The sequence below is a fragment of the Muntiacus reevesi genome, chromosome 18 (genome assembly GCF_963930625.1).
Source record: "Muntiacus reevesi chromosome 18, mMunRee1.1, whole genome shotgun sequence".
In the NCBI taxonomy this organism is placed as follows: Eukaryota; Metazoa; Chordata; class Mammalia; order Artiodactyla; family Cervidae; genus Muntiacus; species Muntiacus reevesi.
Window position 1 is genome coordinate 46,968,022 of NC_089266.1, and position 14,852 is coordinate 46,982,873.

Below are 14,852 nucleotides of genomic sequence, written 5' to 3' on the forward strand. Positions count from 1 at the left end.
ACTAATTTCTTGCTGTTGGAGTAGAGGATTTCTCTCCAAGTATTCAATTAGCAAAAAAAGCAAAATGTTAATATAAAATGCCTTAAAAAGTCCAAAGTGGTCTAAATGAAAATTTACTCTAAGTACCTACACTAGGAAATTCCCTGGTGGTCCAGTGCTTAGGACTCCAGTGGTTAGGCTTTCACTGCCGAAGGCCTGGGTTCAGTCCCTGGTCAGGGAACTAAGATCCCACAAGCCTTGAGGTGTGGCCAAAAATAAATAAATACCTCATCTAATCTTTCAGTTTCCACATAATCATGACATGGAACAGCTCTTTGCCAAAAACATTTATTCTTAAAATTTATTTAAGAGTTTCATAGAAACTTTAGTAATAACCAGAATGATTCATGCCAGTTTAGCAAACTCTTAACAACAAGCAGAGAGAGCTTATTGAAAGGTGCTTTATGTACACCATCACAGTTAGGTCAGTATTTTACTCCATCTCTTCATTAATAACTTTGCTTTCACATTGAAATCTTCAGACTATTCTGTATATACATTCAACCTCTTATTTTCCTTTAACCGGTTTCCCAAGGAAGACATGTGTGGTTCACAAAGGGAACTTTAAAAGTTGATAAACTATAGCAGGTGTTATTTAACAAGTGGATCACAGCGGACTGAAGGAGCTGTTGTTTTCCTAAAGTGTTTCTAAGTATGTCTATAAAGAGCAAGTCCATATTTCATTCTGTTTGCAAGCCAATAAAACCTATTCCTCAGAGGCAGGTTTCCCAGGTGGCTCAGTGGTAAAGAATCTGCCTGCCAATGCAGGAGCTACAAGAGATACAGGTTTGATCCCTAGGTTGGGAACCTATCCTAGAGGAGGAAATGGCAACCCATTCCAATATTTTTGCCAGGATAGTCCCATGGACAGGAGCCTTTTGGGCTACAGTCTATGGGATTTCAAAGACTCGGACATGACTGAGCCACTGAGCACATAAGCATGACAGAGGTTGGTTACTGCTTTCTTTTCCAAAAAGGCCTGTTTCCGATTCACCACCCATATAATGAGGTCTAACGTGGGTTTTCCCTGAGAGCTTCTATACCTCTTGTCCTTTAATGAAGGGGAGAGAAGATCTTCTGTGTCAAGTATTCTCTTTTATCCCTTCCCCTTTGCTGACCCTCACATCCTTTGCCAGTCCTGATTCTCTCACTCTAACCAGCTTGGTCAACTCTAAGTAGGGGTGTCTAGGGAGCAAGCTAAAAGGTTAAGATCAACGAGTAAATCCTTTTATATTCTATGTGGTTGTCTGAAGTTCACACAATTATTAATTGAGAATGCTGCTGCTGCTAAGTCGCTTCAGTCGTGTCCAACTGTGCGACCCCATCCCTGGGATTCTCCAGGCGAGAACACTGGAGTGGGTTGCCAATTCCTTCACTGCATGAAAGTGAAGTCGCTCAGTTGTGTCCGACTGTTAGCAACCCCATGGACTGCAGCCTGCCAGGCTCCTCTGTCCATGGGTTTTCCAGGCAAGAGTACTGGAGTGGGGTGCCATTGCCTTCTTCTAATTGGGAATGAGAAGTATCAAGCCCTGTGGCCTTACAGTGCAATCATTTTGTTGTGAGATAAGGTGCTAATCCCTCTCAATTCTCAGGGGAGTACAGTTTGATCAGATGCTGTACCTCTGTTGGATAACCTGTGATCGGACAAGCCTGGTGACTCCTCACGTAATTAAACACACAGCGATAACAAAACACGTAGCCAGAGGTGGCGAGAACCGTGTCATTCACCCGGTTTTTACGACAGAGTGGGCACACAGTCTTCATTTTGGGTAACAGGGGAGAATCAGAATTGTAGTCTAGGTGTACAGGTGGTGGTGGGGTAGGCAGAGCAGTCAGGGTCTTGATGGTTTCTTGGTTTTCCGATGAATACCACCACTCAAGGAACTGCAGGAAGAATACACCCACCGAAAGGCCAGTAGAGAGGGATAAGGCAACACCCCCCACGGCTTTCTTCAGAGCTGACTTTATCTTCTCACCAATGCTGTTCGGAGAATAGAATAAGGAAGCAAAGGAGAAACTGTTTAGTTATAATCACAGAATGACTAATAGAAACGTAGTTCTTGCATTTTTCATTGGAATCATTGATTCAGCTGGGGGATGAAAATTGTGTCCTTAATGGTCCCTTCTATACCATTCCCTCTTTCTGACTTATAGTATTTTAGGAGTATAGGAGCTAAGATTTGTTTTTAACGACTAGAGCTTGTGTTTTGAGAAAGAAATTAGTGAGATTACATAGACTGTATAATCAACTTGTATATTGATTATACAGACCTTTCCGGGCAGGGGGTGAAGGGTAGTAATATCCAGGGAAAAAAAACAACTCAGCAGTATTGAGGAATATATTTGAACTTGTAGGAGAACACAAACACTAACTAGAAGTGGGATGTGTGCATGTTCAGTCGTGTCCAACTCTTGGCGATCCCATGGACTGTAGCCCGCCTGTCTCCTCTGTCCATGGGATTTTCCAGGCAAGAATACTGGAGTGGGTTGCTGTTTCCTACTCCAGAGGATCTTCCCGACCTAGGGATTGAACCCTAGTCTCTGGTATCTCCTGCACTGGCAGGCAGATTCTTTACCACTAGCACCAAATGGAAGTGGGAGAGCACCATGGTAAGAGCAGTCTTTAGAATTGTATTGATCTGGCTGGAATCTCAGCTCTGCCACCTTCTAGCTGTGTGGCCTTGATAAGATACTTAACTATTAGAACTTAGTTTCTTCAACTGTTAAATGGTGCTTCTGCATTATTTCATTGAGTTGTGATAAGGATTCAGGTGATATACATAAACATCTGTGTACCAGCACAGGGCCTGGTACATAGCAAGGGTGCCCCAAAATGTAGGCAGTATGAGGAGGAAAATTACCAGGATAGCAGTCCTTGTTTTATGGACACATGAATTTTTCAATGATTTTATGGAATAACCTCAGAGTGGACTGAAGGAGGTGAATTATAAAATTGGGATCAGATTTTAGGATTTATTAATCAAAGACTTTGGGGAAATGTTAAGGTCTTACCTCCCAGCTGGTAGCTGCATCATGCTGGCCTTAGCTGATTTGTGCTCCAGAGCTTGTATATCCTGAACTGTAAGCCGACCTAGCCGAACTCCAGCCAGCCTCAGCAGTGGTGAGTGATGTTGAACCTTTCCTAGGATGTATCGAAGCTGCTGTACCAGAAACCAGCCTTCCCAGGCCATGTTAACAAATGGGTAGGCTGCCAGGAAGGCTCTGTAAAATCGTTTCCAGCGGGAAGAAGGGGGATGGATGGAATATTCGTCTTCTTCTCTCAGGCTAGAAACCAGCTTCTCCAGTTTCACTTTCAGATAGGGAAGAAGAACCAGGAACATGATTGATTTCATAAGCTGCTTCTTTGGGAGACCAGCACTGGCCAATCTCTGAAGCCTGTGTTGGTCTCCCATTACAATCCTCTTTAAGCCATAAAAGTTTTCAGAAAAGGAGGCGCTGGTTTTTGACAGATAATGCTGCTGGAGCAGAAGATCTAGCAGGGTAAAGATTTCATCAAACCACCTCCAAAAGAAGCCAAAGTTGGCAGGATTTGATTCTGCAAGAACCTACAGCAAAATAAATAAATGAAATTCATTCCATTACAACAGCTATTATGCCTTGTTATTTATATTTCCTTTTTTCCCCTCTAAATTCTACACTTTTCTTTCTACATCTTAACCTCCCTGAAGGGCTGGGTATGTAGTGCATAGAACACTCTACACAGAAGAGAGACTCCATAACTGTTAAGTCATAGGATATGAATTATATGCTAATTGATCATTTCAAAACCGAGGCCAACAAATTCAAATTATTGTTTGTTTGTTTGTTTTTACCCCAGACGTCTCTAAAACTTTCCAGAGAATTAAATCCTTACCTTGACCACATGCTGAAGAGCAGGTCTCACTGCTGACATTAAACTGTCCTGTGCTACCACCTCAAAGATGGATGGCTGGTCATCCACAACAGAGGCAGTCGTGATGTGAGCCCCGTGCTCAGCCATAGTTTCGTGTGTGCGCTGGGTTTTTCTTTGTCCACAAGCTCTTTAGTAAGCATGAACTTTTGGGGGGGCGCCAGATGGGTGCTCAGTCTCAACGATAACTTCTATCTCAAAAGATAGCCCCTCAATTTTACTGGAACTGGGCAAAAAAAAAAAAGACCTCTTCCGGAGGCAAGCTAGGGGGCGGTGGGCGGGTGTTCGAGTGAAGGGAGGTGAAGAACGAAGTGAACACACACGTGGTTAAATATTGTGTAGGAGGGGTGACTTGACTAACGCTGCGCTTCACGGGACAAAACGTTGACTATGGGAGAGACAGCTCGGCGCTGGCCTGTCGAGCGGCAGTCCCGGAGGCTGCCAGTCAGGGACTCTCACTCAGGAGGGTTCAAAAGCCAGGAGGCGCAGGGATCGGGCGTGCACCAGTACGGCCAGCCCCCCGCGGCCTGGCTCAGCTGTGGGCTGAGCAGTCCCCCCAACCCGTGACCGTCCTTGCGCGCTGACCCTAGGCGAGGCGGGAGGGATCCGCGACACCGCGGTTGAAAGGAGGTCTCCGCTTTACGACAGAATCCGCAGCCGGAAATAGAAGCTGCTGGAGCTTGAAGAAGGCCGGCGGAGGAGAGGCGTTCTAGCCCGGAATGCGGCCCTGGAGACCGGAACTAGAGAACTCTATGACCTCATCGGGACTTCCGCTTCCGCCCCCGCTGAAAATAAAGGAGGTGCTAGAGGCGGTAGGGTTTGCGTCGCTGTCTTGTTAGAAAGCCACATCTTTGATCTCTCTCTGCGGAGTCTTTTTGGCAAGGTGTTGGGGGCACTGCATCGACGTCTGGAGCCTGAGCTCGGCCCGCAGCTGAGGCGTTTGTTTCCTGGGGCGATACAGATAGGGGCGAGGGACCCAAGGGAATGTGGAGAGGGAAGCCTCGCTTTGCTTGCGGCGGGGGTCGTGGTTCACTATTATCTGCCGCCTTCGGGAAGGATTTAAAGCGACATAGGCAGAGATAGAAGCCTTAGCTTTATGGCCACCAATTATTAAAAGTTTCCTGCCGTTGCTTATAATTTGGGACGATTCTTTTTCCTTCGGCCCTGTATCTTAATTGTCTTCTAGGTTAGGTCTTAATTGTCTACCGTTCAGTCATAACTCTAGGTACTTGCCCCATTAAATGAAAATGGTTCGTGTCCTCGAACACCGTAGGATGTGTTACATTGGCCATGTAAATACGGTGCTAAGACGAAAGGATGCTGACGAATTCTAACCTAAGAGAAGGTGCTTTCCATTAATCGCATACCAAAATTAATGTAATTAACGTGACGATTTGCAAAGTGATTTTACATCGTTTGCAATTGCTTTGAGTTCCTGCTGCAGGTTTACTGAATTTGGATAATATTGATAGTTCAAGTTCATCTCCTTCTTCAAAACCTTCCCCCAGTCCCTGGGGGAAAGCTGGAAATAGAAATAGCTAGAAATAGAAGGTATTATTATTTGCCCTAGAGGATCTTATGGTACAAAGGTAGTTAATTGGTTAACATAATGAGAACGCTCGAAAACAAGGTTTTCTTTTAGTTGTTTCAACAGGAAAAGTAAAATATTGCAAGTTAACTTTATAGTTCCAAAAAGTGTTTTAGGGAATTCCCTGCTGGTCCACTGGTTAGCACTCATGCACGGGGCACGGTTTCCATCCCTGGTTGGGGGAAGAGCTCCCATGCCATGGGGCCAAGAAAAAAAAAGTTTCACACTCTGCTAGGATACCTGTTGGAGAAAGTTACATTGATGAAAGATTTTACCTTACAGAATTTTAAGAAACAGAGATAATGTATCTATATAGAGTACCTGGTTTTAGGTGCTTGATCAGTGGTAGCTATTACAGGCAGGCTTTTCTTAAGTGAACAGCAAAAGGACAAAGCTGAGTTAAACATTTGTATCAGTTAGGGGTCTTTGGTTACAAGAAACAAAACAGGCTAATTTAAACTAAAAAAAAAAAAAAATTAGAATGTAGAGTAGCTAACAAAACAGGAATTAAACAGTTATACTGGATGTTTCTAGTAAGAATTAGCAAAGTCTCACCCAGGCATTGATGTTGCAATAAATGAGCTTCAACACATTTCTGTCATTGTACTCATGATTCAGATTCCTATTGATTGACCTTAGGTTAAGATTATCTCTCCACACCCTGTTTCACTCTTAGTCAATTAATAGTTCTTTGAGAATATTTCAAAAGTAAACTGACATTACTACATGAGAAAAAAAAAAAGGCAGTCAGAAATAACAATGTCAGTTAATACAGCCAATAAATAATAAACAGCTCATCACAAACCCCACTCAGGTTTACAGTATAATGAGACAGGACACACAAAAATTGATTGTGCTTATGTTAAAAAGTATTAAGAGCCATCGGATAGGTTAATATGGTGAGATTCATATGGTGATAACAGCTGGGAGAAATGAGGCTGTTCAAACTAGCTCCAACCGAAGCCCTGTATTGGCCTTTGTAACCAAAGGGAAGATTGTTTCTAACCTCACGTTTTATCTCAGCTTCTCTCTGCCAGTTGCTTTCTACTAGAGTGATGTAACCTGGTATCTCCTTGTATCTCATGTCAGGACCAGAAGTCCGCTGAGAAATTAGGTGGACCTCAGAAGGTTGAGTACATTTGGGAAAAGTCATAGTCATGGTGCATCTGCCCGCAGTGCGGGAGACCCGGTTTTGATCCCTGGGTCAGGAAGCCCCTGGAGAAGGAAACGACAACCCACTCCAGTATTCTTGCCTGGAAAATTCCATGGACAGAGGAGCCTGGCGGGCTATGGCCATGGGATCGCAAACAGTCAGATTGAGTGACTTCACTTACTACAAAATGGAATAAGAGGGCTAGGAAGGGGATGGCAGTGGGGGCTGGGAGAGAAGAACCTTTTAGATTAGGTAATCAGGGAGTGCTTTTATGAGATTACAGTTAAGACCTAAATTATAAGCCAGTCATAACTCAACCCTGTACAGAGTTGCTGCTGCTAAGTAGCTTTAGTGTCCGACTCTGTGTGACCCCATAGACGGCAGCCCACCAGGCTCCACCATCCCTGGGATTCTCCAGGCAAGAACACTGGAGTGGGCGTATAGGGTTAGGGAAGACGAATAATAGGTAGGAGGAGTGGTGGTTATGAAGACCCTAGGATGGGAAACAGCTTGGAGTATTTGAAAGCTGCAAAACGTAGCAAGAAGTGAAATGAAGAGGAACTGAGTGACGAAAAAAAAAAAAATGATGTTAGAGAGGCAGACAGGAACCAAACCACTCACAAGTCATGAGAAGGAGACTGGATTTTAGTCAAAGTGTAATGGGAAGCTTTTGAAGAGTCATGACCAGGTTTATATTTTTAAGATGACCCTGTAATGGTTATGTAGTTAGAATTGACAACTTGGAGATGGAATGAATGTGGCAGTTAAGGGAAAGAGAGAAATCAAGAACGACCCCCAGGTTTCTGGCTAGTAATTTCTGTCAGTGTAATTCATTGAGATAATTGCAATCTTAGAAAATATTTACACTCCAAAGACTTCCCAGGTAGCTCAGTGGGTAAAGAATCTGCCTGCAATGCCAGAGACCCCAGTTTGATCCCTGAGTCGGGAAGATCTCCTGGAGAAGGGCATGGCAACCCACTCCAGTATTCTTGCCTGGAGAAGCCCAAGGACAGAGGAGTCTGGGGGGTACAGTCCATGGGGTTGAGAAGAGTCAGAGACGACTAAAACAACTGAGCTCAAGCACAGCACGAACTACTCAGAACAAGTCCTAGTCAACAACACAGCCATATATTGCCTCATATTCCTCATATATATGCTATGCACAGGCATAGTTAAGTGACTTAGGTAGCCTAATTCATTTCATCCTTATAATAATATTATGGTTGGATATTACTATTTCTTCCATTGTATAGATGAGAAAACTAAAGAACAAAGAAATGGGGAAAACTGGGAGAAGGACAGTTCTGTTCAGTCTCTCGGTTATGTCCGACTATTTGTGACTCCATGGACTGCAGCACGCCAGGCTTCTCTGTCCATCACCAACTCCCAGAGCTTGCTCAAACTCATGTCCATCGAGTCGGTGATGCCATCCAACCATCTCATCCTCTGTCCCCTTCTCCTCCTCCTTCAATCTTTCCCAGCATCAAGGTCTTTTCCAAGGAGTCAGTTCTTTGCATCAGGTGGCCAAAGTATTGGAGTTTCAGCTTCAGCATCAGTCCTTCATGTTCAGGACTGATTTCCTTTAGGATGGACTGGTTGGATCTCCCTGCAGTCCAAGGGACTGTCAAGAGTCTTCTCCAACACCACAATTCAAAAGCAACTATTCAAAAAAAAAAAAAAAAAAAAAAAAGCAACTATTCTTCGGTGCTCAGCTTTCTTTATAGTTCAAGTGTCACATCCACACATGACTACTGGAGAAGGACAGGTTCTATACAAATTAGGAAAATGAGAAACTGTTGGAAGGTTTTGAACCGGGGAAGAGGTAGGAATCAAAGATTTTTCTGGTGGCATCTTCTTTACAAAATACAACTCTGCTTTCTGTGAATTGTACCTGAAACCAGGTTTTTTTTTTTTTTTTTAACTCCCCACCCTACCCCCTACTCTTATGACTTGGCATATATATAGAATTACTTAAAAGTGCTGTTAGCAATTTGGTGATGAAGTTTGGGGAGTAGGTCAGGGCTAGAGATAGGTTTTAGGAGTCATATGAGTAGGGAAAATAGTTGAACCCATGATATTGCTAAAGGGATAGTGTAAAGAAAAGGTATGAGTATAGAACATAAATCCTTGCTACTCTCTCCCTCAAACACCATCTTATATCTCTTTTCTTTTTAGTCATACTTTTTATGGAGTTACCTGTTTTCATTCCTTTCCTATCATTTATCTTCCAACTTCTGCAGCATGACTCTTGCCTTCAATGTCTCTACGGATGGTCTCGGCAATGACATAAAGACCTTTGTGTTGCTAAGTTCTTGGACACTTTTTGGCCCCTTCTTTTCTCTATAGCAACTGTTATTGTTGACCACTCACTCATACATTTAGTCATTCAAATCCGGGGGAGGCGGGGCTAGGCCTCAGAGGTATAGTACAGTATTGATATTCAGTTCCTGTACTTTCATAGACCTCTAAAAACATCCTAAATCATTAGGACTGCCTTCTTTTCCTTCTACCTCTCTGACTGCTTCTCAGTCCCCTTTGCATTTTGGTTTCCCAGCTTCTGCCTTAGGCTCTCTTCACATTCTTCTTTCTTGATTAATGACTTTATTATTTTTTTTTACTTAGAGCAGTTTTAGTTTTGAGGGGAAGATACAGAGATTTCTAGGTTTTGGTTTCTGAAAGGGACTTCTTTTGTGTAAGCAAACTACAAGGCTTCCTTGGTGGTTGATCGGTAAGGAACTTACCTGCCAATGTAGTAGACACGGGTTCAACCACTGGGTGGGGAATGATCCCTTGGAGAAAGAAATGGCAACCCACCCTAGTATTTTTGCCTAGGAAATCACATGGATGAAGGAGCCTGGTGGGCTACAGTCCATGAGGTCACAAGAGTTGTCTGTGACTTAGCAACTAAAACAATTAACAAAGCATACCTATTACATGCTAGGCTTCTTACCTACCTAATCCAGTTTAAGCTTCATAAACTGGGAAGATTTATTATCATCGTCTTTACTTCACAAGTAAGAAGACTAAAGTCGAAGAGACAAGTAACTTTCCTAGTCACCTTCAGAACCGGGATTCGGACTCAGATGGATTCACACATAGATTTGAGGCCGTGTCAACCTCTTTTCCTTGCACCAGTCTCCTCCAGTCCCACTGCCCTTGTATAATCCTGGGCTGGATCACCACTGTCCGTGTATTTTAACTGCCCAAGCAATTAGCTGGGTTTTGTTGTTTGTTTTTAAATAAAACAACAGGCATTTCACTGACTCTGTGTAAGTTTTTAGAGAGGTCTTGTATGAGGAAACAAATCCAGAGAATGTCAGCTTGTTTACTAGACTCTTTCGGATGAACTTCCTCGGAAGCCCAGATCTCCGATCTCTTCCCCACCGAGCAAAATTTTTCCGTCTCCAAGGCGACAGAGTCCCTCCTTTCTCGTTCTCTCGCGCGTCTGGATGACGTCACATGGCGAGGCTTTCTGACGTAAGAGTTTCCTGTCCACCATCTTTGTCCCTGGCAAAGTGGGTTTTGCGCAGTGGCTTAGACCTGGAGAAGGAGTCGTGACGTGCAGGAAACCATTACAACATCGCTCGGGCCGTGCTCTCTGGCCGCTGCTGCCACCCCCGCCCTTGCCTACGGTGAGTTGTAGGCGGCTAACTTTGGGGTGTGTCCCTTTTTGATGGGGATGGGGGATCCCCAGGCTTGGTTGGAGACAGACGGAGGAGAGGAAATCCGAGGACCGTGACCGTTGAAGGTGGAGTGAGCCGTCGGGTGTGACCGTTGTGAGGAAGAGGGTTGGAGAAAAGGACTCCACCGTTGGGGCGGGGCGAGGGAATCCTCGGGGTGGCAATTGGGAATTGGGGGACACTGGGGAAAAGATATGTTCGAAGTCGGGGGGTTAGGACGGTCAGAGGCCAGGGGTGTGGCTGGCGGAGACCGGAGGCCGGGGAGAGAACCTCGCTTTTTCCCGGTTTGGCGTCGTTCTCTGAGAGGCTAGGATATGCTCAGCTGAGGAAAGGGAAAAGGAGTTCCCCAGAGCTTTGCTCCTAGATGGGCAAACCTCGCCGTCGTCCGTCATTTGAGGTTAAGAGACGCCTCTCCGCTTTGTAATGGAGGAACATAGCCGTAGAATTTTAACCATCTCGGGAAAGAAGAGGAATTCCTGACACCGGAGAAAGGGTAGAAAACCCAGAGAATTGACCCGATATGAGAGAGGGGGAAGGTCGTGGGAGTAAATCTTAGCCCGGAATTTTTTCTTCGGGGTCTTAGAAGGAACGGTCTGGTTTGAGAAAGGCTGTAGATTAAGACAGAGGTAAAGAAACTGGAACTTCCTGTTAATTCCATATTTTTTTGAATCCAAAGAATTTATCCATGCTGTTAGTTTTTACAGCACTCTTCTATTTGGGGGCAGACTTTTTTTTTGTTTTAACTCCATTCTGAAGCGGTGTGAATAAAGTGTGGCTGCTTCATTAAACTTTTGACTTTTAAAGGTTTTAAAAATGCCAAACACTGTTAACAATCATTGCGGTTTAAAAGAGAAAGTAAAAAAAAAGCGAGGTAAGTTTAGAAAAGACAGAATGACCAAGAAAGTGGTCTCTGTGAGGAACAATTTAAATTATTAATCACCTTCCTGGTAAATTCTGTTACTTAGCCTCAGGGTACACTTACAAAGTAATAATAGAAAGCAGCAGATGAAGGAGATGAGGCTGTACAAGAAAGCATGTAACACATTGCCAGTGGTGACTAAGCCTGGTGGGAAGGTGAGAACTGTTTACAGGTATTTGACCGTTTAAACTCCCAAAGAAGCAGAAGGTAGAATGTGTTCTGCAGATAGCGTCACTGAAAGTTGGGTGGTAAAATTAGTATAAAGCTAACATTCTGTGAGGGCTTCCCTGGTGGCTCATTGGTAAGGAATCCATCTGCCAATGCAGTAGGTGTGGGTTTGATCCCTGGCTTGGGAAGATCCCCTGCAGAAGGAAATGGTAGTCCACTCCAGTATGCCTTCCTGGGAAATCCCATGGGCAGAGGAGCCTGGCGACCTACAGTCCATGGAGTGGCAAAACAGTAGGATGCGACTTAACCACTAAACAGCAACATTCTGTGACTTAAGAGACTCAGGAAACCCCGGTTCTTCCTTTTTTTTTTTCCTTCTGTAAACATACCTGTATTTTCAGTCGGTCAGTTCAGTTGCTCAGTCTTGTGTGACTCTTTGCCACCCCATGGACTGCAGCACACCAGGCCTCCCTGTCCATCACCAACTCCCAGAGTTGACTCAAACTCATGTCCATTGAATCGGTGATGCCATCCAACCATCTCTTCCTCTGTTGTCCCCTTCTCCTCCTGCCCTCAGTCTTTCCCAGCATCAAGGTCTTTTCAAATGAGTCAGCTCTTCGCATCAGGTGGCCAGAGTATAGGAGTTTCAGCTTCAACATCAGTCCTTCCAATGAATATTCAGGACTGATTTCCTTTAGGATGGACTGGTTGGGTCTCCCTGCAGTCCAAGGGACTGTCAAGAGTCTTCTCCAACACCACAATTCAAAAGCATCAATTCTTCGGCTCTCAGCTTTCTACCTGTATTTTAAAATATTACATTTTAGGCCCAGTTCTGAATCAAGCTAAACAAGGAACAAATTAGGTAGGACACATTTTCCTTTCTTCCTTCTTTCTCTCCTTCCAGGCGTAAGTTTTCCATAGTTTATTTCAATTAAGAATTGGATGTAAAACTTTTGACCTTTTTTCTTACTGTATGATATTAGAGTACCTTGTAGTCATTTTTAAATGGAAATGATAGGTGTGTCTGTTGTAATGAGTTATCTGTTGTAATTTCGTATGCAGTAAATGATACATGAAGATGCGTTATTGAAATATCTAGTTAGCACTTCTCATCCTTATGCTTGTAGTGAGAGATGACTAGAATGACCTGTCCACTTTATAATTTGGTTAACTCTGTTCCCTTTTTCCCTATGGGCACCAGCTGTGTAAAGTCCAACTTATGTGAAGAGAGTGGATTTAGTGGCCTCACCAACTCTAAATTAGCTTTTATTTTCCAGAGAGCCGTTTGAAATTAAGACCCCCTATTAATTTTTTTCTGGCCTTATTCTCTTTAGGGGCACCAGAAGGAAGGAGGAATAGTTGAGAAGGGAAAACTGTCACAGCCTGTATTTAGTAGAAACTAGGTTATGTTAAATCTAGATGTGTAATCCTGTACAGAGAGGCCTTTTCTGAAATGCAGTGACATCACACTCTGGGCTAGGAAAGTTAGAGAAATTGTGCTTTTGACTCTATCAGCCTTATTTATTTTTTAAAACAATGTCCTGAGGCCATACCTCAAGCCTGTAGAGCAGCAGATGGATGACTTGTCTTGTTTGATCTGGTAAAAAGGTAGTGTGAGTTCCAATTCCATGTTGGCTTTGCTTTTCCCTGGAACTCTCCTGAGGAATAACTTCTCTCCCACTCCCCAGAAGAACTTGATTTTTTTTTTTTTAAATTAGAGTGTAGCCAATTAACAATATTAGTTTCAGTCAGCAGAGCCACTCAGCCATACACATGCATGTATCCATTCTCCCCCAAACTCCGCTCCCATCCAGGCTAGATTTTTGAGACTTTTCAGCAAATACTTGCTTTATTCTTTGAGTTCTATCTTTATCTTGGCTGCCTTTTTGGAGGGGGCGGGGGGTGGGTTCTAAAACAGTCAGCAGTTTTCACCATCCTATGTTTTAGAGAATCTGTGTTCATCTCTGGCATGTGATTAAGTGTCTCATTTAAAAATATATGCATATGCATCTCTTGAGGTGAAATTCACATAAAATTAACCATTTTTAAAAAAATTAACCATTTTTAAGTGAACCGTTTGGTGGCATTTAGTACATTCACAGTATTGTGCAAGTCCGCCTTTTTATTTTTGTTGAGTTTTAGTTTTTTTTTTTTTTTTTTGAGTTTCTTTGGCTTAAGGCAAGAGCTGCTGCTGCTAAGTCACTTCAGTCGTGTCCGACTCTGTGCGACCCCATAGACGGCAGCCCACGAGACTCCCCCCATCCCTGGGATTTTCCAGGCAAGAACACTGGAGTGGGTTGCCATTTCCTTCTCCAGTGCATGAAAGTGAAAAGTGAAAGTGAAGACTCTCAGTCCTGTCCTACTCTTAGTGACCCCATGGACTGCAGCCTACCAGGCTCCTCCGTCCATGGGATTTTCCAGGCAAGAGTACTGGAGTGGGGTGCCATTGCCTTCTCTGAAGGCAAGAGCTAACATGATAAAATGTTTCTCTGCTGGTAGCTGTAAGGGATATTACATTACTATTGTGTAGGACAGAGTGAAGGAAGAGAGTGGTAAGTTTTTCCCTTCTCTTTAAAAGCAGGGATTTTAATTTAGTTTCTAAGATTATGTACTTGACTTTCTCCTCTTCCCTGAAGTGGTTGGGTACATTATTCCCTAGTTAAGAACACTTGGTGCTCACAATGGATAGGACAGAAATCTCTTCCTCAGTGATAAAGATTGTTAGGGGAGGTAATGAAATTGTGTAAGTCACTATTAAAGGTAGGATTTGAGGCTAGGTTAATTTAATGTGTAATAGATTGTGCTGAAAATTTGTTAGGAATTTAATATGCGTGAATGTGTCAATGCTTTAGGAAACAAAACAATTTGGGGGCCCTTTTTCAAAGAAACAATGAAACATTCCAAGCAGCTTTTGTTTTTAAATCTTGAGCAAGTTTTAAGCTTTGGTGACCCCATAGGATTTAGAGTGGCTTAATCACATCCTGGAGAGACCATAATGGCCTTGAGCTATGGCCCTCCTGTCAGGCTCTAGCAGCCATTTCTGTGTACTGGTTTTTCTCTTTGTGTATGTAGGTTCTTGGGCTTTCCAGGCGGCTCAGTGGTAAGGAATCCACCTGCAGTTGTGGGAGACACAGGTTCAGTCCCTGTGTCAGCAAGATCCCCTGGAGGAGGAAATAGCAGCCCACTCGAGTGTTCTTGCAGGGAAAATCCCATGGACAAAGGAGCCGGAAGAGCTACAGTCCATGGGATTTCAAAGAGTCAGACACTGAGCACACAGTGCAATGCCATGTGTAAATTCTTAGATAGTAGCTTCAGATTTGTTCCAAGTCTTCTATGTGAAGGACTCCTTTCTTCAGTTTGCCCACTTCACATTTAGTTTACATTGTGAATGGATT

The 14,852-nt window shown here is 43.6% G+C and overlaps 2 protein-coding genes across 4 annotated transcripts in view; one reads left to right on the top strand and one right to left on the bottom strand.

Annotated features, from left to right (window-relative positions):
- Window positions 1-125: 125 nt before the first annotated feature.
- PEX12 (peroxisomal biogenesis factor 12) lies at window positions 126-4,653 on the bottom strand. Its single transcript, XM_065910666.1, has 3 exons — window positions 3,914-4,653; window positions 3,052-3,605; window positions 126-2,020 (listed from the first exon to the last, which is right to left on the bottom strand). The coding sequence occupies exons 1-3, from the start codon at window positions 4,037-4,039 to the stop codon at window positions 1,621-1,623; spliced, it is 1,080 nt and encodes a 359-aa protein (XP_065766738.1). The 5' UTR covers window positions 4,040-4,653; the 3' UTR covers window positions 126-1,620.
- Window positions 4,654-10,186: 5,533 nt separating this feature from the next.
- AP2B1 (adaptor related protein complex 2 subunit beta 1) overlaps window positions 10,187-14,852 on the top strand; it is a 110,299-nt gene continuing 105,633 nt past the window's right edge. For 2 of the 3 annotated variants that reach the window (XM_065908707.1, XM_065908709.1), the window contains exon 1: window positions 10,187-10,322. The gene's annotated coding sequence lies outside the window, so the exon portion shown is untranslated. Of the gene's footprint in view, window positions 10,439-14,852 lie in introns of all 3 variants that reach the window. The other variant, XM_065908708.1, reaches the window with a different exon arrangement.